The 26,026-nt window shown below is 44.5% G+C and overlaps 1 protein-coding gene across 3 annotated transcripts in view; it reads left to right on the forward strand.

The window, feature by feature from the left end:
- The window catches only part of FAM171B (family with sequence similarity 171 member B), a 57,329-nt gene that overhangs the window by 6,872 nt on the left and 24,431 nt on the right, over positions 1-26,026 (forward strand). Inside the window, exon 1 of one of the 3 annotated variants that reach the window (XM_048483759.1) lies at positions 13,193-13,316. The exons of the other annotated variants lie outside the window; for them this stretch is intronic. Coding sequence (XP_048339716.1) covers positions 13,259-13,316 — 58 coding nt within the window. The 5' untranslated portion in view covers positions 13,193-13,258. Of the gene's footprint in view, positions 1-13,192; positions 13,317-26,026 lie in introns of those variants that run through there. 3 annotated transcript variants of the gene reach the window in all.

A 26,026-nucleotide genomic window follows, 5' to 3' on the forward strand; every position in this document is an offset into this window, starting at 1 on the left:
TGTGGGACTTGCTGGAGGCTACAGAAGGCCGGCCCCTGCTCGAGGGGGTTATTCAGGTTAAATTGCCGCGTTGGCACTTTGCGATAAATAAGAAGAGAAGAAGAAGAGTTTTGGATTTATATCCCCCCTTTCTCTCCTGCAGGAGACTCCAAGGGGCTTACAATCTCCTTGCCCTTCCCCCCTCACAACAAACACCCTGTGAGGTAGGTGGGGCTGAGAGCTCTGAGAAGCTGTGACTAGCCCAAGGTCACCCAGCTGGCGTGTGTGGGAGTGTACAGGCTAATCTGAATTCCGCAGATAAGCCTCCACAGCTCAGGCGGCAGAGCTGGGAATCAAACCCGGTTCCTCCAGATTAGATGCACGAGCTCTTAACCTCCTACGCCACTGCTGGGTTTGGGGTTGCAATTTGGGCACTCGGTCTTGAAAAGATTCACCATCACTGACCTATAGAGACAGGAATGATCTGGTAAGACTGTCTTTGAACAAATGATTCAGAGTTAAGGATTATTAGTTTGTGAAGGAGACCACATTATTCAGAATAGGGAAATCTGTGAAGCATCTTTACAAAGTGGCCACAGATAACACAATGGCAAGTGAGATTTGATGTCAGTAAGTGTAAAGTGGTGCACAGTGGAACAAAACAGCCAAAATATATGTTGATGGGACTGGTAACAGATCCTGGGGTCCTGGTTCATGGATTGATGAACTCGTTGTGTACCCACACTGGAGGGAAAAGCAACGTAAGTTCTGTAGATTACTAGGAAGGGAACAGAAAATAACAATCAGTTCTGTAATGCCTTTAGGTAAATCTACGGCATAGCCTCATTTGAGACGCTCTGTACCGTTCTGGTTACTCTGTCAGCCCAAGGATATATTCGTCCGTTGCATAACTCACTAATAGAATTTGCTGCCACAGAATTTGTTGATGGGCTTAGATGACTTTAGAAGAGGATTAGACAAATTCAGAGGCTGTCCATCAAGCCGTGATAGTTTAGGAGAACATTACTGAAGGCAGTATATGGATCTTGGAATATCTAATGCTGGGGAGGAAGAAGAAGAAGAGTTTGGATTTATATCCCACCTTTCTCTCCTGTAAGGAGACTCAAGGTGGCTTACAAACTCCTTTCCCTTCCTCTCCCCACAACAGACACCTGTGAGGTAGGTGCGAAACTCCATGGAGGAAACGTTTTATTTCCTGCCTCGAAACGTTTTAAAAGGTTTACGTGGAAAGGGCCAGTCTGCTTCAGAATGCCCCATCAGTTTCAGAAAAGGTTTGCTGTAGGGCTGCTTTCTGAGAGGCACAATATCTAGGCCTCATTTGTCATGTTTTGCTATACTCTGTCTCACCAAAAGGTCTAAGAGGCTTTCCCCACTACAGAAGGGAGCTAAGGTCGACTCGGTTCCCTTCAGTGGAGGGTGATTCCAGGCTGTCCCCACAGCAACTGAGTTGGCCCCCTGGAACCGAGCTAAGTGGGCAGGATCATCTTGGTGCCTGTTTCACTCATCGATCATGATTGGCGCTTGTGTTAAAGCGGGAAACGGGAGCGTTCTTTTTTTTTTTTACAGTTTTTACAGTTACATGCACTTTCTGCCCGCCACGACTCTCCCGTTCTGTGCATGCCACAAAAGTGGCTCGTGATTGGTTGAACGGATGAGGTGTCATTTCAATGCTTCCCCACTTCGAAGTGGTATCGTCTTTGTTCCGGCATAAAAGTGTAGACAAGGGTGTCGCAGTTCTGGGGGGGAGGGGACTGAGACAAGACAATGTTGAGCTCGATGGCAGTGGGGATTCACTGAGGCAAACCTAGGTAGAAACCAGTTCAACTCTGTCAGTGGGGAAAGCCCCTAAGTGTGGTTGGTAGTTATTAGGCAGACATAGTGTTCTTCCGCAGTAGTAAACAGTCCTGACAGCACTTAGACCTCCAATTGCCCCCTCCAAGCCCCAACACAAGCCCCAAACAAGTTCCTCATAGTTGTGCAGCCGAAAAGCATGCCTGAAGAGTGAGCAGAAGTGATCGATGGCTAGCACTTCCCACTATGAGCGCAGCTCCCTCAAGAGGACTGTGGAAGCTGAGGGGGCCGTCATCCCCTCAGTAGCAACTGAAGCAGCCAATGTCACTGCTAGTGCCAGCACTCTGCCTTCCCTCATCCTCCTCCTCCATTGCCACAACCCCTGTCCTCCTCCGGGCACATCATCCTCTTGCCTAAAAGAGCTAGCGTGGTGTAGTGGTTAAGAGTAGGTGCAGTCTAATCTGGAGAACCGGGTTTGATTCCCCGGTCTGCCACTTGAGCTGTGGAGGCTTATCTGGGGAACCAGAGTAGTTTGTGCACTCCAGCACATGCCAGCTGGGTGACCTTGGTCTAGTCACAGTTCTTCAGAGCTCTCTGAGACCCACCCACCTCACAGGGTGTTTGTTTTGAGGGTGGGGGAGGGAAAGGAGACTGTAAGGAGACCCTTTGAGGAGAGATAGAGGGGATATAAATCCAAACTCCTCCTCATCTTCTTCTTCTTCTCCCCCCCCCCTTGAGAATCACTGTTGTTTGGCTGATCCCAGGTGAGAAGGTTTCCTGCCTTCCTGCCCCCTTCTCTTTTCCTCTCAGCAGCCACAGCTGCCCTCTTTGCCCCAGCTCCTCTGCATGGGGCTTCTTTGTGCTGGCATCTTCTCAGCCATCTTCTCTGGCTTGGGGGTCTCTAGGGCTGATGGGGGCAGCACAGCTGCTGCTGGCAATGATCGTTCAAACCCATCCTTGACAACCACCCCACATAGTTGTCCACGTCTTCTTCTCTGCTGCCCCGCTTGGGCCTAGCCTTGATCTTCAGGGCAGGGGAGGGTTGGAGGTGGATGGGGGGCACTAGGACCCAAGCAGAGCAACAAAGAAGGTCCACAAAGTGACAGCAGATGACTCCAAAGACCTCCTTAGATCTTTTGGTGACATAGAGTATAATTTGTGGTTTTTCGAATCCCAGCTGTACATAATGCCATAATTGAAAAGTTTTACAGCACTTTTATTTTAATGGTGAAGTTTAAAAACCTTCAAGCATTTGAGAGCATCATCCTGTCAATTTTGTCTTAGACATGTATCAAAACAATTATTGTTTGTCTCATATTTACCCCTAGCTAATTTTATAGGCAATTGCTTCAAATAGTAAGAAGCACACATTTTAACTAGCAGCTGTTTAAAACCCGAAGTGTTCGCACTTAACATTCAAATAAATTTACTTTCAACACCTTTCCCAGACTCTGATGCCAAACTTTGCTCATTAAATAATCTCATTCACGCAGCTATGAAATTAGCTTGTCTTGCACACAGCTATTCTATTTTCACTAACGGTAACAGAATATTTGCATTGCTTGCATCAGGAGTGCCTTGTAAGTTAACCAAAATTATAATTCTGTGCTGGAGAAATTAATCTTGCCACAGATCTTAGAGTACCCTGAATTGATGTTTCTCTCTTTCCTTTCCCATGGGAGTAAGGATCTTGCTTCAATAACCAAAATTGTTGATTATTTATCTGGGTCGCTGTTGCATTGTAAGAATTGCATCAAAAGTTGCTATAGTAACTAGGATAATCGTAACAGCTCTGATACTTAACATTTAACTAGATCCCAGCATTTCATTCAACATTTTATACATATATATTGAGTTTACTTTGATTTATATTGCTTGTATGGTGCCATAGCATACATGTGTTTTATGGCATTTAGGAGCCAAAGATAGATGGGTCTTGAAGGCAGTGTTCCATTGTAGGAAAAATAAGCAAGAATGGGTGGAGCCTTGTCGAAGAATTTTTGGGGAAGCTGGAAGGCCAAAGATCACGACCAAGGATTTAACAGGGAAGCAAGTGTTGAAAGGTAGACTGGGGAAAGGTTTTGAAAGTAGGGGTGAACCAAACATGGTGTGGATGGGAAGCCAAGGTAAGGAATCATGTCATGTTAGGTGATGAGAGGCCCTTTCCGCACGGGCCAAATACAGCGCCCTGGGGACGGCAGAAACTCCGTCCCCAGGGAGCTGTTCGCATGGGGGGCGCAGCTGCTTCGCAGCCGCGCCGCCCTTGCTCCTCCCCAATGATGTGAAGCCGCCGTTTTCCCATCTCGCTCCCTGAGAGAGGTTTTTGGAAAACGGCGCCATCCCTCCCCTCTTTGCCTGATGGACCTACCTTCTCTGTGACCGTCCGGCGCGTTGCCGAGCCAGGGGACACGCCTCCCCTGGCCTCGGCAACGCGCCGGACGGTCACAGAGAAGGTAGGTTAACCAGACGACGGCGCTCCACGATGCCGTCTTCCCTTTTGTTACCGGGACCGTCCATGCGAACGGTCCCGGGGAGGTTGGGTCGGCGTCGTGTACGCCAACCCAACCCCCACCGTGGCCGTGCGGAAACGGCCAGAGAGAGAACAATTTTGATAGTGAAGTTTGGAATAAAAGTAAGAACCCTCAGGCATGACTTGGACGGGCCAGAAAGGAAAAGGCTGAGGTTATCAAAGTAGAACAGTGGTTCCCATCCTGGGGTACACAGATCCCAGGAGTATGCATGCATTTGGGAGTACACAAAAAAATGTAAGTACTGGATTTACTAACGTGGGGGTCCCATTTTAGGGAAATAGGTTGCCAAGGGGTATGCAAGTGAAAAAAGATTGGGAACCACTGAGAAGATCACCAAGATCAGGAACCAAAGTTTATCCAGTGAGAGGGAAATGGATGGGACTTCCCAAAGTTTGAGAGAGAAGCAACATGAAAGCAACTTGAGAGCAGTAGTACAGCCTGATTAAAAACGATAGGCGCTCCTCTCATAATGAATAATTCTGGGCAACAGAAGAGTGAGGTCCATTCAGTACTTCTTCTAAATCTAGATCCTGAGTGAATTCAAGAGCGGGGGGTGGAGACTCTTAGGTATCCTGTTTGCCCACCATTTGTTGTTGCTAGGAAGAGACTTCTAGTCTCCAGTAGCAACCTGGCAATTGCAAGTATGGGACCATGCCAAATATGTCCTCGGGTGTTCTATTAGTCTGTGCCACAGCACAAAACATAGGAAGAATTAGAAAGAAGCTCTAACTGGTGGCCCTTCTGTTCCATGCTGCTGTGGAAAAAGGAACAATTGGGTCTTGTGGAGAAATAATTTTATTATGATTTGTCTCCTGCCCTTTTTTAAAAAAAGAGGAGCTCGGGCCCAGGTGTGTGGTGGTCAAGCCATTGTTTTTTCGATCAAATTTGACAGCAAACTTGTAATTGTACAGTGAGGTTCGTGGCTGAGGAGGAGCTGGTCCAGGCCTTCCCTGCGGGATCCATTACGGCAGGGTGATGTTCACATTTGCCAGGCACAAAATACTGTGGCGGTGGGAAGTGTCATTAAGTTGCAGCCGACTTAGGGCGACCCCATGGGGTTTTCAAGGCAAGAAGCTAACAGAGGTGGTTTGCCATTGTGTAGCAATGATATACTCCCTTGGTGCTCCCATCAAAGTAGTAACTAGGGCCAAACTCTCAAGAATTTCAACTCAGTGGCTCTTTCCCAAGACTAACAGGTCCTGAGTTGGGCAATAGCTGCATGGGAGCATCCTTCAGGCCAGAGGTGGGATCCAGCAGGTTCTCACAGGTTCCCGAGAGTAGGTTACTAATTATTTGTGTGTGCCGAGAGGGGGTTACTAATTGATGATTTTGCCACGTGATTTTTGCCTCAGTTATGCCCCCCCTGCGCTCCTCAGCAGTAGCGCGCAGAACTTGAAGCAGTCTAGCAGGAGGTGCACCGGCGTGCGTGGCAGCCTGTGCCTGCGTGCATTCGTTCCCCCCCCAAGGACCGGCGCAGCGGCTGCGTCCTTGCCACAGCCCCGCCCAGGAATGCCCCGCCCCTGGAATGCCCGGCCCCGCCTTGTCATGCTTCGCCCAGCTCCATTGGCACTACACCACAGTTTGAATCCCACCACCATGGGAACCTGTTACTAAAATGTTTGGATCCCACCACTGCTTCAGGCCCTCACCCTTTTTATTGCCTCCCCCCAATCTGGGTTGTGCCCCCGGCCCTTCCCCCTGGCTCTTCCCTTATAGTAGGGGTGGCCAACCTATGGCCAATTGGCCGGGCTAGCAGGGGTTGATGGGAATTGTAGTCCATGAACCTCTGGAGCACCATAGGTTGGCCACCCGTGCCTTGTAGACTTTAAGGGATCTCTTCCAGCCAACTAGCTCCTTCCCTTCCTTCCTGGCCAGACTGGACCCTGCCTCTTCCCTGTTATGGCTCCAAGAGGGCAGAGGCCTCTGTTGAGCTTCTGGCTGAGAGCCTGGGCTTCTGGCATGCTATTGGGCCATGTCTGGTCTTCTAGCCCTCTTCTGCTGGTGTGTGGTTTTTGGAGCCCAGGCAGCTGCTGGCCCAGGGCAGGGCTCCTCCCTACAAGAGAGGAAGGTGAGTGAGCTAAGAAATGGCAAATGCAGTTCAATGTAGCAAAATGCAAAGTGATGCATATAGGATCAAAAAATCCAAACTTCATATACACGCTACAGGGGTCAGTGCTATCAGTCACAGACCAGGAAAGGGATTTGGGCGTCTTAGTTGATAGTTCCATGGGAATGTCAACTCAAAGCATGGCAGCTGTGAAAAAGGCAAACTCTTTGCTGGGGATCATTAGGAAAGGAATTGAGAATAAAACTGCAAAGATTGTCATGCCCTTATATAAAGCCGTGGTGCGACCGCACTTGGAGTACTGTGTCCAGTTCTGGGTCAGCCAGATCTCAAAAAAAAAAAGGATATTGAAGAGATAGAAAAAGTGCAGAGAAGGGCAACGAGGATGATTGAAGGATTGGAGCACCTTCCTTATGAGGAAAGGCTGCAGCGTTTGGGACTCTTTAGTTTGGAGAGGAGACGTCTGAGGGGGGATATGATTGAAGTCTATAAAATTATGCATGGGGTAGAAAATGTTGACATAGAGACATTTTTCTGTCTTTCTCACAATACTAGAACCAGGAGGCATTCGTTGAAAATGCTGGGGGGAAGAATTAGGACTAATAAAAGGAAACACTTCTTCTCGCAACGTGTGATTGGTGTTTGGAATATGCTGCCACAGGAGGTGGTGATGGCCACGAACCTGGATAGCTTTAAAAAGGGCTTGGACAGATTTATGGAGGAGAAGTCAATCTATGGCTACCAATCTTGATCCTCCTTGATCTGAGATTGCAAATGCCTTAGCAGACCAGGTGCTCTGGAGCAGCAGCAGCAGAAGGCCATTGCTTTCACATCCTGCATGTGAGCTCCCAAAGGCACCTGGTGGGCCACTGTGAGTAGCAGAGTGCTGGACTAGATGGACTCTGGTCTGATCCAGCAGGCCAGTTCTTATGTTCTTATGTTCTTAAGCTGCCTTGCTCCGTGTAGTCAGTTTTCTGCTGCCTGCCACCCTGTGTGCCCCCAGACCTGGATACTTTCTCCCGGTCGGGGCAGGAGTCCAGGGATGCGGTCCCCAGACATTGAACATTCAGATCATGTTCTTCTCAATTCAGGTGCTATCATAAAGCAAGATGCTGAGACCTCGTGTGATATAGTAAGAGCCCCTTTGTTTTTGCATGGGGGGAAAATGAGCAGAAAAACTGTTGGTTTCCTGGTTGTTTTAGCTACGTAGCATGTCTTTGTTTTTTGTTTCGAAAATAGTTAACCTCCCTCAGCACTTAAAGCGGCACCCCCAGCAACATGGAATGAGAAGCAGCCCAATTTGTAATTCCCCTTGAATTACTGTCTCGTTTTTCCAGGAGGTCTATTTCCCAGGCACTTGAAACAAGGAGAAAAGCCAGTGAATTCTTTTTGCTCTTCTAAGCAGCCTGTTGGTCACCTGCCCTTTTCTCTACTCTTTGCCACTGATTAATTTCCATATGAAAAATTCAGTGAGCGACGTTAGAAGACAACACTGTTTGCACAAATCAGCCTTCTTCCATGTAAATATCAACTTTGGCCTCTAAATATTTTATGCAGCATATATTATTTATCATGGTGGATGTAGCTTTTAAGTTTCAAGTGCAGTGCCTGAATTAATTTGACAGTGGGCATCTCATGAATAAATGTCTGAAACATAAGAAGAGATTTCAAGGAACAGCAAGCCTTTTAAGATGCTTCCTTCTGAATACTGCAGTGCCCTGGTCATGAAAGGCACAATATAAGGTGAATCATTACATTATATCTGAATTCAGTAAATGTCAAATTGATGTGAAAACTCCGTATCTGAGCATGAGTTATTTTCATTGACAATATCAGGGCCCGGTTGTTTGGGGGCACCAGGATTACTTCTTCTACAGTATTTTATTTCATTTGTTTCATCATCCCCCCCCCCCACCCAACTTTTCTCCCTGAAGTGAATTACATCATTTTCCCCTCCTCCATTTCATCCAACACTGTGAGCTGTGCTTCACCCAGCAAGTTCCCAGGGCAATATGCAAAATCAAATTTGGGTCTCTCAGATCCTAATTGGACACTCTTAACGTAATGGTTTCCAACCTGGGGTACATGTGCCCCCAGGGATACACCAGAATGTTTGGGGTGCATGAAAAAAAGATAATGGAGGAAAAAGATACATTAATGTCAACAAGGAAAAACAAAATTCAAGTCAAACGTTGTGAAATTAATTCAGTGTTATGATGAATTAATTAACCGCTCTGAGCCCTCCGGGGGAGGGCGGTATATAAGTGGGATAATAAATAAATAAAATAAATAAATGAGTGGTGGTGTGGGTTTTTACTTCATTATTTAACTTCAAGAAAAGCCTGCATTCCGTAGCTTTGTTATTTTGGCAAACATGCTTCTGCAGTTCTCATGGGCCTTTTCACAGGCTGTCATTCTCCTCTGCTGCGTGAATGTTCGCGTTCAGACATGGTTCCACGTTTTCTCTATGAACTTTCTCCTGGGGCTCCTGAGCTCTCTCTCGAAGACAAAACAGTGACAAAACTGGAGTTTTTGTCATCATTTAAAGTTAAGTTTAAATCAATTTTTCAATGCCTGTATTATCAGATATTAAGAAGAAGAAGGAGAGTTTGGATTTATATCCTCCCTTTCTCTCCTGCAGGAGACTCAAAGGGGCTTACCATCTCCTTGCCCTTCCCCCCTCACAACAAACACCCTGTGAGGTAGGTGGGGCTGAGAAAGCTCTGAGAAGCTGTGACTAGCCCAAGGTCACCCAGCTGGCATGTGTGGGAGTGTACAGGCTAATCTGAATTCCCCAGATAAGCCTCCACAGCTCAGGCGGCAGAGCTGGGAATCAAACCCGGTTCCTCCAGATTAGATACACGAACTCTTAACCTCCTACGCCATTAATAAATGCAAAAATTACATGTATTAATTAATACAATGTAGTTTTTAAGTTTACTATTGACAGTAGCCCTCTGTAAGTTTTACTGACTTTATCTCCAATTCCCCACCCCCCACTCATATCGCAGCTTTACTTGGAAGTCTAGTTGCTATGAGTATATATGAAGTCATAATATGTCACACTACTGCTCCATCTAACCCATGGTGGGTTACTGTGGCTGGTCCATGGTGGTAGCCCTTCAAAGTCTCATATAACGGCTTTTCCCATCTCTTTTTCTGAAACATTTTAAATGGAGACACCAAGCATTGAAATCTGACCCTCTGAAGATGCCAGCCACAGATGCAGGCAAAACGTCAGGAGAAAATGCTACTAGAATATGACGATACATCCCGGAAACTACACAACTCCCTAGTGATTCCAGCCATGAAAGCCTTTGACAATACAAGCTCTGAAAATTGGCACATTCAAAAGACTGAGCTATTGACCTTTTTTGTCTACAAACGCCATCATCAAACAGTTCTGCCCTAAACAGAGGTACGCTCTGGTGAATCCAGCATCAATGACTTAGAAAAGTGTAACTCAGTGATGGCGAACCTTTTCGAGACCGAGTGCCCAAATTGCAACCCAAAACCCACTTATTTATTGCGAAGTGCCAACCCAGCAATTTAACCTGAATGCTGAGGCTTTAGTTTAGAAAAAACTGGTTGGCTCCCTCTTCCTCCGCCCCACCCGCTCGAGCAGGGGCCAGCCTGCTCTAACCTCCAGCAAGTCCTGCGCGTGCCTCTAGCATCTCTGCCTCCTCTGCCCCCCCAGCCACCTGGAGCACAGGCACCAGGCCCGCCAGCCAAATCCTCCCTGTGGTGCACGCACATCGTGCTCAGTGGCCCAGGCCAGCCTAGATGTGTGTGTGTGGAGGGGGGGGTGATGATTTTCCACCCTCCACATGATGAACTCTGTATGTGCGTGCCCACAGAGAGGGCTCCGAATGCCACCTCTGGCACCCGTGCCATAGGTTTGCCATCACTGGTGTAACTCTTCTTAGAATGACACTATAAGACTTGGGCCGTTTATGCATGCACTACTTACCCCACAACTGAGGAATACTTGGTTCTGTAACTTTGGCCCCTTCGGCACAGGCAAAATAATGCGTTTTCAAGCCACTTTCACAACTGTTTGCAAGTGGATTTTGCTATTCCGCACTGCTTCAAAGAGCACTGAAAGCAGTTTGAAAGTGCATTATTCTGCATGTGCGGAATGAGCCTTAGCTTGGTGTTGGGCTTCTCTCCTTAGACCGCTCTTTTCCTTCCCCTGTGGGTTTTTTGTTTCCTTCTTCAAACCAATCCATTTGCCTGCCTGCCTCTTAGTTGTTGCTGGGCAACCTCCATTTTGGGAGGTGGCGTGCCATCTTTTGGGGAGGACATCTAAAAGACTATTGATAGTTTGCTGAAACAGTTTGATTTACTGGCCAAGGCAAGGTCTGCCATGCTGAGCAATAAATAAAAACCTAAAGTCTGCCGGAAAGAGGGAGGACAGAAGGCAGTGGCAGCTGGCGAGGGGGGAGACGAGGAAGACCATCAAGCGGTCTCTTAATGAACCCATCCTTGTCGGTTTCACTGGATTCAATGCTCCATCAATAGATTTAATAAAGGGAATAGCTCAGAACCAACAGTGGTCTTGTCCTACAGCAGTGGTGGCGAACCTATGGCACTGGTGCCAGAGGTGGCATTCACAGCCTTCTCTGTGGGCACACACGCACAGAGTTCATCATGTGTTTGGGCCACTGGGCACAACGTGTAGGTTAAACCCCACTGATTTTCATGGAAAGAACTACAGTGCAATCCTTTACCTGGGAGTAAGCTCGGTTGCTGGCAATGGGGCTTGCTTCTAAACCCTCCTAGGGTCATGATTCACCCATTCAAAGCGTTGCATGGTTGCTTTAAAGCAAAGCCACAGACTACCACCAAGCTTACTCCCGAGTAATGCGTGCCTTGGAGCCAACCATTTTTTCTAAACTAAAACCTCAGTATTCAGATTAAATTGCCGTGTCGGCACTTTGTGATAAATAAGTAGGTTTTGGGTTGCAGTTTGGGCACTCGGTCTCGAAAAGGTTCACCATCACTGTCCTACAGCAAACCTACAGAAATGTCGGTTCTCCTTGAAAATCAGTGTATGAAGATATGCCTCTGACAAATCAATAGACATCAGGGATTCTGCGATGGTACGTGGAGTCTCCCTCCAGAAATGAAATAACTTGACAAAATGACTGACAAACTTTAAATCCAGAATGGCCCTCTACTCTCCATTGCGCTTGGGCACTCTGAACAGAATGGAGTATACACCAGTTCCCCTTTGAGAAACAGGAACAGGCTCTACAGCCTCTATTTCCAGCAGGTGGGACATTGCCTTTAGTTTTCTTGCTCTTTTGATTTGATTTTTGGAGAGGGGGGACCATTGGGGGAAGAGAGAGAAACCTTGCTACATAACCTGAGGAGACTGTTTCTAGAGTCCATGGGTCCTCTACGTTGGAGAGGTACCAAGATTGTTGAAATCATGCCAGTCTGTCTCCTACTGGAACAGGCTTGGCGTCATGCTTTGGAGTGATGGGAGTCCTGATTGGAGTGATGTGAGTCCTGGCGTCATACTTGTTTCCTTGCGGCTTCCGGACCATAAAGCCTTTTTTGAATTGTTGTCGCCGTTGGTTCCATGTAGGACATTTGTGAGGTTGAGGATTGTGGTGAAAGGAGCTTGAATAGTTGGTCTTCCTCTCAAATTTGCGAAAAGAAATAAGGTGATGTGAAGAAAAAGTAAAAGTCCAAGTGCAAGGCTGGCAACTTTTCCAACTGCTCTTCCTGGAGGCAGGATAAGAACGAAAGGAGAAGTGGCCGGTACCAGGCAGAGCTAGGAAGCTGGAAACTTAATTAAGAATCCTGCCTCCCCGATTGGTAGCTGGAGATTACCCAGATGTCCTCGAGAACAAATGGAGAACACACGGGTATAAATGGCATTAGCTTTATGCTACACACATGTGCATGTAAGTAAAAACCAATGAGGTACTTCCCCAGGAGAAGGATCGAGCCGCCGCCTCCCTCCAGATCACCCCACCCTGAAGCTTTTTAGTTTTTTTAAGGAAATGCAGCCATCAACTGTTTTTACATTTGTGGGCATGTAATATGTAGTTCTGTGCAAATGTAGTAACATTACATGGGGGAATGTTGTTCAGTTCTTCTGTGTGATAAAAATATATGTTTGTCAGGTTTTGTTTTTTTAAAAAGCACTTGATCTTGATGTTCAATGCATATGCCCAGCACGTGTGGGCAGATATTGATCTACCAGTAAACATGAGAGAAAAAAGATTGGAAACCCCTGTTTTAGAAAGTTGAGAAACTCACCAGCTGTTTTAGGTCATTAGCATGATGGTAAGAGATAAAAAGCTCTTGTGTGTAGCCGTGAATATATGTTGATACAAGTTTGTGTGTATATAGGCATATATGTCTGTTTATGTAGTATATATGTAGATACGCAACACTGTTCTTGATTGCAGATTTTTTAAATTGTCCAGTGTAATTGTTAAGCCTTGGAAGAGCTCCAAACTACTTATATCCCTCTAAAAAATTATTTCAGAGTCCATATTATGCAAACACATTAGCTATTGTAGAAGATGAGATTGAAATACTTTAGTCCCAGCAATACTTGCTTATTTCATTATGGCATAGTGGTCACTATAAATAAACGGAGTGCCTTCAAATGAGATGTAGAAGTGGTTGGTATTGAAAGGGGCGTGCTTTTAAGTCAGTGTGGAAGGAAGGTGGTAATATCCCTCTTGATGAGATGTGCATTTTGCCCATAGCATGTATTGTGTGCCTCTTATTGTAAGAAATGCGTAGAGCTCTTCTCTCTCTTCTTACCTTCTCATGGATTACTCTGCTCAAAACTCTGCATTTGTGGAATTGTCTCCAGAGAAGGATGAAACCGGATTCCATATAGCAGATGGCTTTAAAGATTAGCGGTGTCCAAAGTGAAGTGGAAATTGGACAGAGTGGGAATGGTGAGGTGATATTTCAGTCATATCTTTTGGGAGGCACATAAGCTAAATTAAAAGGTTCATTTCCCCCTTCCTCTATTAAGGATGTGACAGTTGAAGTGAGAAAGCTCTCTTGTAAGTATTTCACTTCTGTCGCAATTCTTTAGTTTGTGGTCATAGACCCATCCATGGAAATGCATATAGCAGGGAAAATATATTCAGTTCAATTTTATGTTTGTACATTTAGAAGTGAGACTTACTGTGGGGTTTACTCTCAGATACTGAGATAAGTATAAGTGAGAGACCCTCAAGGATTTGTGGAGGGCATCTCATTTTCCCTTCTGCTCCCTTCCCTAAAAGTCTCACAGCCCGTCCCCTTTTTCTGCTTTGTTCTACACCTTCCCACACTATTTCCCATTTCTTCCTCATGATAACTTCCATATCCTCATTTTTCCATGTCTCTACCTCCCACCCACCAGACATCTTGCCTTTTATGTTCCCTTCAACTTCAGCAATAGTATTTATTTTTTTTTATTTACATACTAGCAGTAAAGCCTGTTGTATGAAATGCAATGGGTTCTATAAAACTGTTGGTGTCATCAGCTCCCCCCTTATTTCATTCCATTAATGTTATTTGTTTGATTTATACCCCCCGCCCCACCCCCGGTAGGGCTCATCCTCTTCCTGAATGTCTGCTTCTCTTCCTGGATGTTTATATCACCACAAAACAGTTAATTGCACAGTTGCAGTCGCCAGCCATTGCGACCCTCCCATGGGGAGCAGCCAACACCTATACCTGTCCTCCCTCCAGTCCCAGCCAGGTGGCTGGGGCTGGGCTCGATGGCCGCCCGCTACTCCCCCGCCGCTGCCGACCGTGGCAGAAGGACGAGGGCTGCCGCCAGCCGCCTCCACAGTGCTCTCGCTCTCCAGAGCGCCTGCTGTCGCAGTCTGATCGGGGCTCTCCGCGAGGTCCGGGGAGGGGAGAGTCCCCGCTCCTGGACAGCTGTGTTGTGCCCGGGCAGAGCCGCAGTGAAGGGGCGGGGGAGCCGCAGGCGGCTCGGGAGCCGCAGGTTCCCGACCCCTGCAGTAAATAATAGTAAAATTCTGCGCAAATGACAGCAAGCAATATATCAACCAAAACTACATGTTCAGATTTCAGACAAATAGGATAAATTTGTTGTCACTTCTGGTGGAATTAATGCTGTTGTCACTTCTGGTGGAATTAATGCTGAAGTTCAGCAGTTTCTTTTAGTCGTGAATTTTTTGAACAGCTTTATTTTTGGAATTCCCATGTGGCGACAAGAGGGAGGGAGTCAAAACGGAAGAAAATCTGTTTTCTTTGCATCCTACTCTAACCATGCTGTATACTCTTTTTAAGACAGGAAGATTTTTTCCCCTTACACACAAAGGCTACTCTGAATGAGCCTGCCAGCTGTGCTGTTTTCTCATGCTTGATACCTATAAGCCAGACAAGGACCCTAGTTGATAACCTTGGTCTGATCCCAACCCTGGATTAACCATTCAGCCAAATAATCACGTGCTTTGGGCCTCAAGTAAAGAGGGCCCCATAGAGAATTTTTTCCTCCTTATATCTGCTAAATATCGAAGCAGATTTTTTATGTCAGATTAATTTTGAGGATATGATCAAAGACTTTGCAATTAAAAATGCAGGAGAAAATTAAAGACAAATAAAGTTATAAGTAACCACAATAAACATTATTTAGCATCTTTAATTTGTGTGAGGTAAAATGCTGTGTATCTTCATGACAACAAAGCAATGGAATAATGGGTGTTTTGTTCCATACATATAACGACATTTATTTATTGGATGGATATATGTGTGTATGTTATAAAATGATGTAGTGTTGTTTTTATTTTGAATTACATATATGGGGGATACCATAATCTTTTCAGTGCCTCTAAAAGCCTTAATCTGCCCCTGTCTAATCCAGGGGTGGGTTTCAGCAAGTTCGTACCACTTCGGCAGAACGGGTTGTTAAAATTTTTATTCCTCCGGTTTGGAGTTCCCTTTTGCCATCTATGGGACCCACTCCTTCGTTCTGCTTCCCCCCCTCTTTGGGAGGGTTTTAATTGGGTTTTATTGCGTGACGCCATCTTTGTTAATTTTATCGCTGTGTTTTAATTCTAATTTAACGGGGTTTGTTGGTATGGGTTGTAAGATGTAATTATGTTGTTCACCGCCCAGAGCCCTTCGGGGGTTGGGCGGTATATAAAACAAACAAACAAACAAACAAATAAATAAATTGGTGCTTGTAAACAACCAGTTGTTAAATTATTTGAATCCCACCACTGGTCTAATCCCTATAATTCTGTATGAAAATCTGAGTGGGAAGTTGGTCGAGGAATTGTTGGAGATTTTGGGGTGGAACCATGAAAGGGCCCTCAGTGAGATGTAATGCCATAGAGTCCACCGTCCCAAAAAAGAATTGCTAGGTCTGGGTTGGGAAACTCCTAGAGATTTGGGAGTTGGAGTCTTATCATGCCATGGAGTCCATTCTCCAAAGCAGCCATTGGCCCTTTCTGCACAAATCGCCTAAAACGTTTTCAATATCCCCCTTTACCACAATGGAACACTCTCCCTCCAGCTGTCCGGGCCCTGCCGGATCTTGGTGATTTCCGCAGGGCCTGCAAGACTTGAGTTGTTCCACCGAGCTTTTGGAGAAACCAGCCGCTGAGTGTGCCCCCTCCCGATACCATCGGGACCCATTACTGGGATATATGGGTCCTTAATACCATCAGGACCCGCTACCTCCCCCTCCCCCTCCCCCTCCTAGGAGGATTGGGTTTAGATGGGAGGCCATCTTAGGATACAACCATTGTTTTATTATATTTATGGAAATCTTGTTATGATGTTTTTATCTGTGGTTTTATGTTGTACACCGCCCAGAGCCCTTCGGGGATGGGGCGGTATATTAAATTAAATAAATAAAATAAAAAATAAATGTATGTCCGCACGCACCCCTCAAAACAATTCATGGCCGCCATTATGCGTTTTTCCCCTTTTTTTTGAGTTAGTTGTTGAATTGATGCTTCAAAGCTTCGTGCTGCAATTCTGTACACTTTATATAATCGATGTTTTGAAATTTAAGCCCCAACAAATTAAAAAACAAACAGAAATAAGGACAACGAACAGGCTAGGAATGAGCTTAGCGACATGATAAACGGCACCAAGGAAGAACTTTGAGGACAGCACAGAGATGTGGGAAATGTAGCAAATAGATCTCACAGTGAGTGGAGCCATTTTGAAAACGTTAGAACCGAAGAATTGTTTTAAAAGGGGATTCACTGAAAACATTTTGAGACTGGAAATAAAACCTTTTCAGAATGAAAGGGGGGAAAAATCAGTGCAGAACTCCATGAGGGAGACGCTTTATTTCCTGCCTGAAGACATTTTAAAGGATTTGTGCGAAAAGGACATGTTTCCCCAGAGGAACTGACCTCTGTTGCTTGGAGATCATTTGTGATTCTAGGAGATTTCCAGGTTGGCAACTCTAGTAGGAAGGCTTCCAGAATTAGTATGGGAGGCACAGCTCAAAACTGGGAGGGAGTGATGAATTCTGTGAACTGGTTGGTACCACTTCCTTGAAATGCATATTCCTCCCTATGAGAATAAGAGGTTTTGCTGAAGTGCTAAATATAAAGCATCCCCTGAAAGTAAGACGTAGCCAAGTTTTTGTTTGGAAGCATGCCTGTCGAACAGAACACCAGAGCATGCAGCTGTGGAGCGGAAAAATAAGACATCCCCTGAAAATAAGACATAGAGCATCTTTGGGAGCAAAAATTAATATAAGACACTGTCTTATTTTCGGGGAAACACGGTAGAGTAGAGCCACAAGTAGTTTTGAGTTCTGGACTGGGCACTCAGCTGATTTTAAATTAAGAAAAAAGATGCAACCGGCTCGCCACGGCACTTTCCCTCCACAAAGCCAGCGGAAAGGCAAATCCTTCACAAAAGCAGAAAAGATCAAAGGCCTTCTGTAGCTCGAATGCAACTCACAAATGCTACCCTGGTTGTAAATGGCTCGGAGGTCTTTTAGCGAACCTTTCAAACCTGATCACAATTACCGAAAATCACGAAGAAATAGCAACACAGTTGGCACGCTCTGTTATTGAATTATTGATGCTCTTGAATACTTAATAAGCAGAAAGTATGCCAGGTGCTGTTCATCATGCACCCGGACGAGAGCCTTTACAAGCACATACGATGGAGCTTTATTACATATGAGGTCTAATAAGAGGTTAGCCCCACATTATTTCTTACGGTTCCATGTTGTCTTTCCAAGGGAACTGTTAGAAATCTAATTTCAAAGGCTGTTACAGCAGGGGAGGGGCATTTGAGAATGCATCCTCCTGGAAATACGAAGGCTGTTCTGTAATTTAATATTTAATAATATTTAATAATTGAGAGGCAGTGTGCTGGAATGGTCAGGCTAGGATCTGAGAGACACTGGTTCAAATTCCCACTCTGCCATGGAAGCAAGCTGAATGACCTTGGGCTAGCCACACAATCATAGTCCGACCCACCTCATGGGGCTGTTGTGTGGATAAACTGGAGGGTTTGGAACAATGTAAGCCGTTTTGAGTCCCCATTGGAAAGAAAGGTGGGGCATAAACTAACTAAATAAACTCCATATGCCTGAAGCATCTGACTTGATATTTTGGAAGTTTTATCTGTGAAGAAAATACCAGGAAAGGACACTGAATGTGGTTTGAGAGAAAAGTGGGAACACGGAATGGGTGAATGCAGAACTTAACTGGTGGAAACAAATGTGTAGCTCCTTGAGAATAGCAATCACATAATTTCAGAAGCACAAAAAGATTATTAATGTATTCTGTTTGGTTGTCCAGGAAGCAGGCGTCTCCAAGGGTTGGTTGGCATTTCTGATTTTCAGGGGATGTCTTATTTTCGGGGAAACAGGGTAGTTCCAAACCCCACATTCACACAGCACTCTCAAACCAGCTAGGAATTTACTTTTATTTACCGTTACTTATTTATTTACATATATTATGTATAGACCACCTTTCTCACTGAGGCTCAAAGCCTTTGGTTGAGGCAGTGCAATTATGTCATCTGGCTGGCCTTCCCTTCCCATTCCTTCCCTTTTTCATTTTTTTCTTGTCTTCCCTCTTCCTTCCTTCCCTATCCTGTTCCCCTCCTGCCCCTCCCCCGTTTCCTTCTCCCGTCCCTTTTTTATATCTCCCCCTCCCTTGAATAGCTTGAAATTAACTGGTGGTTGTTCTTCACTGTTGTAGCAGGATTATGGAATAGTCCCTCATTGAAAAAATAAGGAGGAAAATGTTACGGTGCAGAATTTTGACAATTTTCACTATTTACAGGATGTATTTTATATTAGTAGGGGTATTTTAATTTTTATTGGGTCATATTAATCTGTATTGTATACTGTTGTTGTACGTTGAATTATGTCGCCTGCCAGGGTAGGGCAGATAAAAATCACAATAAAATAAAGTAAGTAAAGTGTTCTACACAAAGTGAGTCAATATAATCAGTAGGATGGAGGCATTCAATAAACAAATAGAATTTGTTGTGGAACCAACCAGAAAGCTAAAAAAAAAAACTGAAGCAAATCTTAACATGACACATAAAATGATCCAAGATTATGTAGGAGGATCCAAACTCTAGTATAGGCAATACGCCTCAGAATTTGTCCAAGTAATTTTGTGATTAATTTTACAGAGTGCTATTCTATTGCACACATAGAAAAGTCTTCTTAAATGATTCAATCTTATGTAATTTGTGAACTCGCAGCCCTCCAGATGTTATGGACTACGGTTCCCCTCATCCCCTGCTGGCAGGGGATGAGGGGAACTGTAGTCCATAACATCTGGAGGGCTGCGAGTTTGACACCTATGCACTAGAATTTTGTAAATATTCTAGCTTCATTACCCCTCCTCCCCCCACCAATTCCTACTGCTACACCTGAGGCACTTGCAAGGAACAAATTCTATCAGGAGGCCGTCATCCCTGTGGTCACTTTTCAGAAGTTTTGATGCTGACATGAGGCATGCAAGACTTCTTTGTTTCGCACAGACTTTGGTTTGTGTTAGGAGCTGGGGAGCCATCCAGTTATTAAATCCTTCGGATTTGGGTTACCAGGTGGATGTTTGAATTGGTTTTATTGTTGTATATTTGATGTGCTTATTTGTGTTGTATTTGTCTTCATTGTATTTTAAATGTTGTAAGCCTCCCTGGGGGGAGAGGGTAGGGAACACAAATTAATTAAATTAAATAAATACAATTTTAGATGCAGACCTCCAGTCAATGCACAGTGGCGTGTTGACTTTTTCAGCTTACTTTGCTGTTCGCCTCTACATGATACTAGCCCAATGCATGGGAAAGTCTGATACCTCTGGAGCATCTGATTTTGCCTTTATAGGTCACTGCACCATTTGTCTGTCTAACAAGGCGGAGCAGGGAATGGCATGTTCTACACGGGCAGAGCAAGATGTGGAGAATAGGGATTGTTCATTCAGCTAAGACCAAACAAATCACCCTGCATGGAAGCTCCCAGCTGCTTAGCCTGTGAGATGGGAAGATACGTTGGAGGCCGTCTGTGGGAAATAAATCTCAAACATACGCCTGGCTTTTCAAATTGGGGCAGACTTGGAGAAAAAATTCCACGCTAACATAAATCAGTCTCAGATGCAGGCATGGGGACGAAGCCAAGGAAGCGTAGCATGCATATAAGTCCGGCAGCTGCTTCTAAAGACATGCCGTTTCAGAGGAGAAGATTTGGAGCTAGGGTTGCCAATAGGCCTGGAGGAAAATGTCCTGTCCATCAGTGGAGGTTTAATGTGAAGAAACGGAGAGCTGAAGTTTTTGGTAAATGGTCATGGAATCAGAAAGCAGGCTTAATGATTTGATCATTATAGCCTTTTCTTTACCAATTTTATTACACCCCTATGCCTCTCTTCTTTTTATAGCTTTTAATAGTCTAATAATTTTTTAAAAATTAAAAGTTTTTTTTCTTTTCAATACCAACAGCCCAATCCAAATGTGGGGGGGGGGATGCTTTGGGCGCAGCGGAGGGCCATGCTGATGTGTTTGTCCCCTCTGTTAGTGCAAGAGGCACCGATGTCACCAGAGGGAGCAAATACGTCAGTGTCCAGCTGCCCCAGAGCTCTGCGGGCACTGCCACGGAGCTACACTAGTGTCCAAGCAGACACTGGTGCATCCGGGGGGGGGGGGCAGGCTGAGGCATTCCAAAGGGGTGGAGCTAACTGTAGTTGCTGCCCTCCAAACCTTCAAAGTGTGACGTAAGCCTGTTTGGACTGTGGGGTAATTTGAGCTGGGGTGGGGTGGGGGGTGATGCAGGAGTGTTTCCAAATTACCCTCCTTTCTGTGCCACCCAAATTGAAGGTGGCATGGCACTGCCTTCACTTCACCCTCCCTGACCCCCTCAGTCCTGGACTATATTGCTCTCTTGTGCTTCTATCTTATTGTTTAATGTTTCCTCGCTTTTTTGTGTTTTCAATTTTTATTACTAGTGGATTCTTTTAGAGACGTATGTATAATTTTAAAAGATTTTGTCCTTTTAGTTATGTATTATTTACCTTATGCATAATAAGGGGGGATGATGATGATGATGATGATGATGATGATGATGATGATGATGATGATGATGATGATGATGATGATGATGATGATGATGATGATGATGCAGGTAAATGGCATTATCTTGTAAACAAGATCCCATTAAACTTCTATTAAAGAGGTAGGACTGTGGAGGCTTATCTGGGGAATTCAGATTAGCCTGTACACTCCCACACACGCCAGCTGGGTGACCTTGGGCTAGTCACAGCTTCTCGGAGCTCTCTCAGCCCCCCCTACCTCACAGGGTGTTTGTTGTGAGGGGGGAAGGGCAAGGAGATTGTAAGCCCCTTTGAGTCTCCTTCAGGGGAGAAAGGGGGGATATAAATCCAAACTACTCCTCCTCTTCTTCTTCTTCTTCTTCTTCTTCTCCTCCTCCTCCTCCTCCTCCTCCTCCTCCTCCTCCTCCTCCTCCTTCTTCTTCTTCTTCTTCTTTGCCACTTTTCCACTGTCTTCTTCGGAAACCCATCTTCTCCCCCCCACCCCCCACCCCATAGTTGCTATCCTAAGAAACCCATCTTCTCCCCCCCACCCCACACCCCATAGTTGCTATCCTAAGAAACGTGTCCCTGAGGTTGAGACATGTTATTAGCTCAAGTAATATGTCTAAAAACCCAGCAGAAAGGGGAGTAGTGTTTGATAATTGTTCTGCCCTAAACACTCAGGAAAATAACATTTCTTATTTAGGTCTTTGGATATTCTTTGAAGATTCTAAATGCTAGCTTGCTGAGTATTTTTATAGGAGGGCAGTTGTCCCAGTAAATATAAGAAAATATTGAAACTAAAATACTTTGGGCCTTGAATGGCTGAGCGTAGTTCTGAATCACTTTGTTTGTTAGTTGTTAAATTTCATAACATTTAGAGTACTGAAGATAGTTGTATGCAAAACTCAATGGTGTTATTGGAATCTAGACTTTAAGGATATTACACTCTGATTCATTAAGATCAGACGGGCTTATTTCCTGAACTAATTAGCATAGAATTACCTACTTAAATAGCTACTGTAGGTGTGAACTATCTTAGCAAAACGTGAATTCCCCATCTGTTATAGGTGTTAACTAGCTTTGCAAAACTACAGCTTCTGTATTTGCCCTGGTTAGGTTTGAGTTTTGCATAATTATATTTCACTCTGTACTTCCTGCAGATACAGCAAACTGCTAACCTTGCTCTCTCTCTCTCTCTCTCTCTCTCTCTCTCTCTCTCTCTTTCTTTCTTTCTTTCTTTCTTTCTTTCTTTCTTTCTTTCTTTCTTTCTTTCTTTCTTTCTTTCTTTCTTTCTTTCTTTCTTCAGCTTGAATGATGAGTATCCACTCATTACATTAGAATTAGGGAGCTAAAGTCCGCACAAGTGTTAGCTGGCAATACATTTCATTTATTATGTGACTACTACAAGGCACTAATTTATTTTTGCTACCACAAACTAAGGCTCATTCCGCACATGCAGAATAATGCACTTTCAAACTGCTTTCAGTGCTCTTTGAAGCTGTGCGGAATAGCAAAATCCACTTACAAACAGTTGTGAAAGTGGTTTGAAAATGCATTATTTTGCATGTGCGGAAGGGGCCTAACACAGATTCTGGAAGAGTCATTCTTGAGGGAGAGGAGGAAGAACATTTTGTAGAAGCATTGTGTTGTCTTCATAAGCAGGGATAAATAAATAATTGACTACAGAGTGGTGCTTATTTTACTAACAATGGAGGAATCCATACATTTGACATTTGTTTGTAGGCTAGTCATCTTTGGAAGTTGTATGAGGAAAAGGACCATGTATGTTGCCCTAAACTCCTTTCAGGAAGGGTTGGGTAAAAATATACTCTATAATAGATGCTGAGTGGATGGCCACAGGTGGGGATGATGGATTGGATAACGCTTCTTCTATGAGTAGGGACCATATGGTAAGGTTGATGCATTTCCATGCACTGAGCATTAAGGAATCATTGCCTCTCCTAAGGGACCGTGAAATTTACATCTGTCCAGGGTATGTCTGAATGTATCCTCCATTTTCCAGCATCAGCCTAGATTTTCTGGCATGCTGTCCCATTGAGAAAAAAGAATACCCAGTGTCTACGATGACGATAATAAATACGTCATTGCAGTTATATCTTCTCTTTCTTACATCATAAAATTGAAGGTGGGCGCTTAAACAGACCACAAACTGTGTATTTTCAGTGAGTTTGCCATGTTACATGTAAAGATGTGAAGGCCAAGAAAAAAAAACAGAAAACTTAAGGGGGGGTGTGTGTGTGTTGTGTGTGTGTGTGTGTGTTGTGTGTGTGTGTTGTGAGAGTGTGTGTGTGTGTTGAGCGTGTGCGTGTGTCCTTTCAAAATTTCTTCCCCCTCCAGTTTTTCTGGCAGGAAAAAAAATGGAAATTTTGGGAAGTGCTAAAAGAATGCCTGTAAAATATTTTCTCTTTTAGAATGGATGAAATACGTCTAAAGATAAAATAAAGGTTTGTCAAACCTGATAGCTAATTCCACAGGAGAGGAGGCATCTCAGGGGTGTCGAATGGTCTGTTCAAAAATAACTGAAGAAGCAATGTCGGCAGTTCGTGCAACTATTATCTTTGGAAGCTGATCTAATTTTGATTTTCATGTAACAATTGTGTCAAGATTTAGTATTTTAAAGTGAACATTGAATATACAATTAATTTTTTAAAATTGGGCCCCTAGTCAGAAATCTGTTATTCGCTATTGTCTTCCCCCCCAAGGCTGTGATCGAATATTAACAGGACGCATCCATCTCTTCCAAATGTTGCTTCTTCCAGCTGCTTATTGGGAAAACCAAGATTAATTGCGTTCGCTCTGGAATATGCTGAGCTGCAGTGGCTTTTGTAGCTGAGCGCCAGTATCTTTCAATAATTATGAATTGGAACAAACGCAAGTCTGCTAAATTGGCTGTCTTTCTTGCCGTGAGACTTCTTTGTGTGTTGGTTAATATTGAATGGGTATGTAAAGAAATATATTGTTGGATGGATCCAAAGAACCGTAAGCTTACCACTACTTGCAACATGAAATTTTCCCGGCCTTCCTTCTTCAGAGTTCCATGTCCTACGGAAAAGCTATTTCTGAGGTACTTTTGGGGATTGCAGAGGGCACGACAGAAGGGAGATTAGTGGGAATCATTCCGATACATTTTGCGCCAAGATTCCCAATTTCATTTAATTCCGAATAACTTTTCTGTAACAATTAAGAAGACGACCTACCTTTCTATTTTCAGATTATTTTACCTTATTGAATATAATTCCTTTTATGTGTATAAGGAGAAAGAAGACTCTCACTTGTGTGCATGGAAGAATTGTACTCATTCACCCATTGTTCTGACATCCCAGTAGTGTTCCTAGGAAGGGACATTATGTATGCCAAGTGTAATACATTATATATAAGCAACCTGCCTCAAGAAGAATCCATAAGGAGATAGAATGATAGATATTGACATAACAGCATGTTTTTACAGATTCTTGCTTTCTGTTGTGTTGGTGATTTAGTACTGGAAATCGGAGCACTGAGCTGAATGGCAAAAAGAGGTATTTTGGCCTTACTGAAATGAGAGAAATAACGTTATTGTTAGTTGCAAGGAATTTTGAGTATTTAGAACTGATGTTTGCAAGACTGGAAATAAACTTTTCCAGCTGCATGGCAGGCCCCGTGGAACCATGTGGGTTCCATAAATAAATGGAAACCATTTTAGATTCTTCCGATGTTGGCGTTCTTTCCAAAGTTTTATCTTGTATATATAAATTGACAGCATTTGGAATTGGGAATTCAGTTTCAGTAAAATATTCATTGTAACAGTAGCAATTCTTCCCATCCATGAATTGTTTAACTTGGTCCATCTTTGTAGGTATATATATTTGCAGAGGGCATCTCATATCCTCTCTGCCACTATTTCCGCTTTCTCTTTCAACGAAAGCCTCCACACCCTCAGTGAAAGCCTCCACAACCTTCCTTTTCTCCTTTGCATCTGTTCTGAAACTCTAACAGTACAGTATTCTGGCTTTTATGGCATTACTGCTACTGAACAGAAACTGCAGCCAGGCATGGGTGAGTCATGCAACAGGAATGGTAGGAAGTTGCCTGGTAGATATTGGACAGCGTGACCTCAGTAAATTCGCTTTCAAAGAGCAAAATAATCCTGGAAAGGTCTGCCTTTTATTGACAGAAACCAAGGCTTGAAGGCTGGCAATACTGTTGCAGTTAGCTATACCTTTTTCCCCAAGAGATCTAAGGACTGTCATTCGTGATGCAGTGGAAGTGAAAATGTTTCTGCTGTTGAAAATTGTCCAAAATTTTAATGACCTCTTTATTATTTATTTATTTATTTATTTATTTTTCAAACTTATATACCGCCCAACCCCCCGAAGGGCTCTGGGCGGTGAACAACATAAAATTCAAATACAAATAGACATAAAATCGAATGTAATGAATCACTAATAACATACTTAAAATGCAGCAAGTTAATACATAATATAGCAATGCCCGCAAAATCCCTCTTATACCCTCCCGAGGGGGGAGAGAAAAAGGGTGGGTCCTGCAGATGAAATGGACCCTACCTATAAAATGAAAAAGGGGGGAGGGGGGCATTTTCAGTGGCTGGACACCCCAAAAGCCCGGCAGAACAACTCTGTCTTACAAGCCCTGCGGAACTTGCCAAGGTCCCGCAGGGCCCGGACAGCTGGAGGAAGAGTGTTCCACCAGGCAGGGGCCAGGGCTGTAAAGGTCCTGGCCCGAGTGGAGGCCAGCCACATCATGAAGGGGCCAGGGACTACCAGCAAGTTGGCCTCTGCTGAACGCAGAGGCCTAGTAGGGACATATGGGGTAATGCGGTCTTTGGCTGTTCTCTCTTGCCCATCTCCTCGATGGCTGCCACAGTGTTCTGGCATTGCACCAGCCCGGTGATGACGTTAAAGGCGTCCAGAGCTAGAGGTGATGGCAGTGGAGCACAGCATCTGCAAGTCCTGCTGGGCAACAGTCCCATCTAACCCCATCCACTTTCTAAACATAGTTGATGAGCTCTTGGGAAGCTGTGATTGGACGCCATGTCTCCTATAGGCACTACATTGGAGCCCTTAATCCTAGAGCATTGCTGATGCTATGATGTCACTTCC

This window comes from Sphaerodactylus townsendi, linkage group LG02 (genome assembly GCF_021028975.2).
Source record: "Sphaerodactylus townsendi isolate TG3544 linkage group LG02, MPM_Stown_v2.3, whole genome shotgun sequence".
NCBI classification, from domain to species: Eukaryota; Metazoa; Chordata; class Lepidosauria; order Squamata; family Sphaerodactylidae; genus Sphaerodactylus; species Sphaerodactylus townsendi.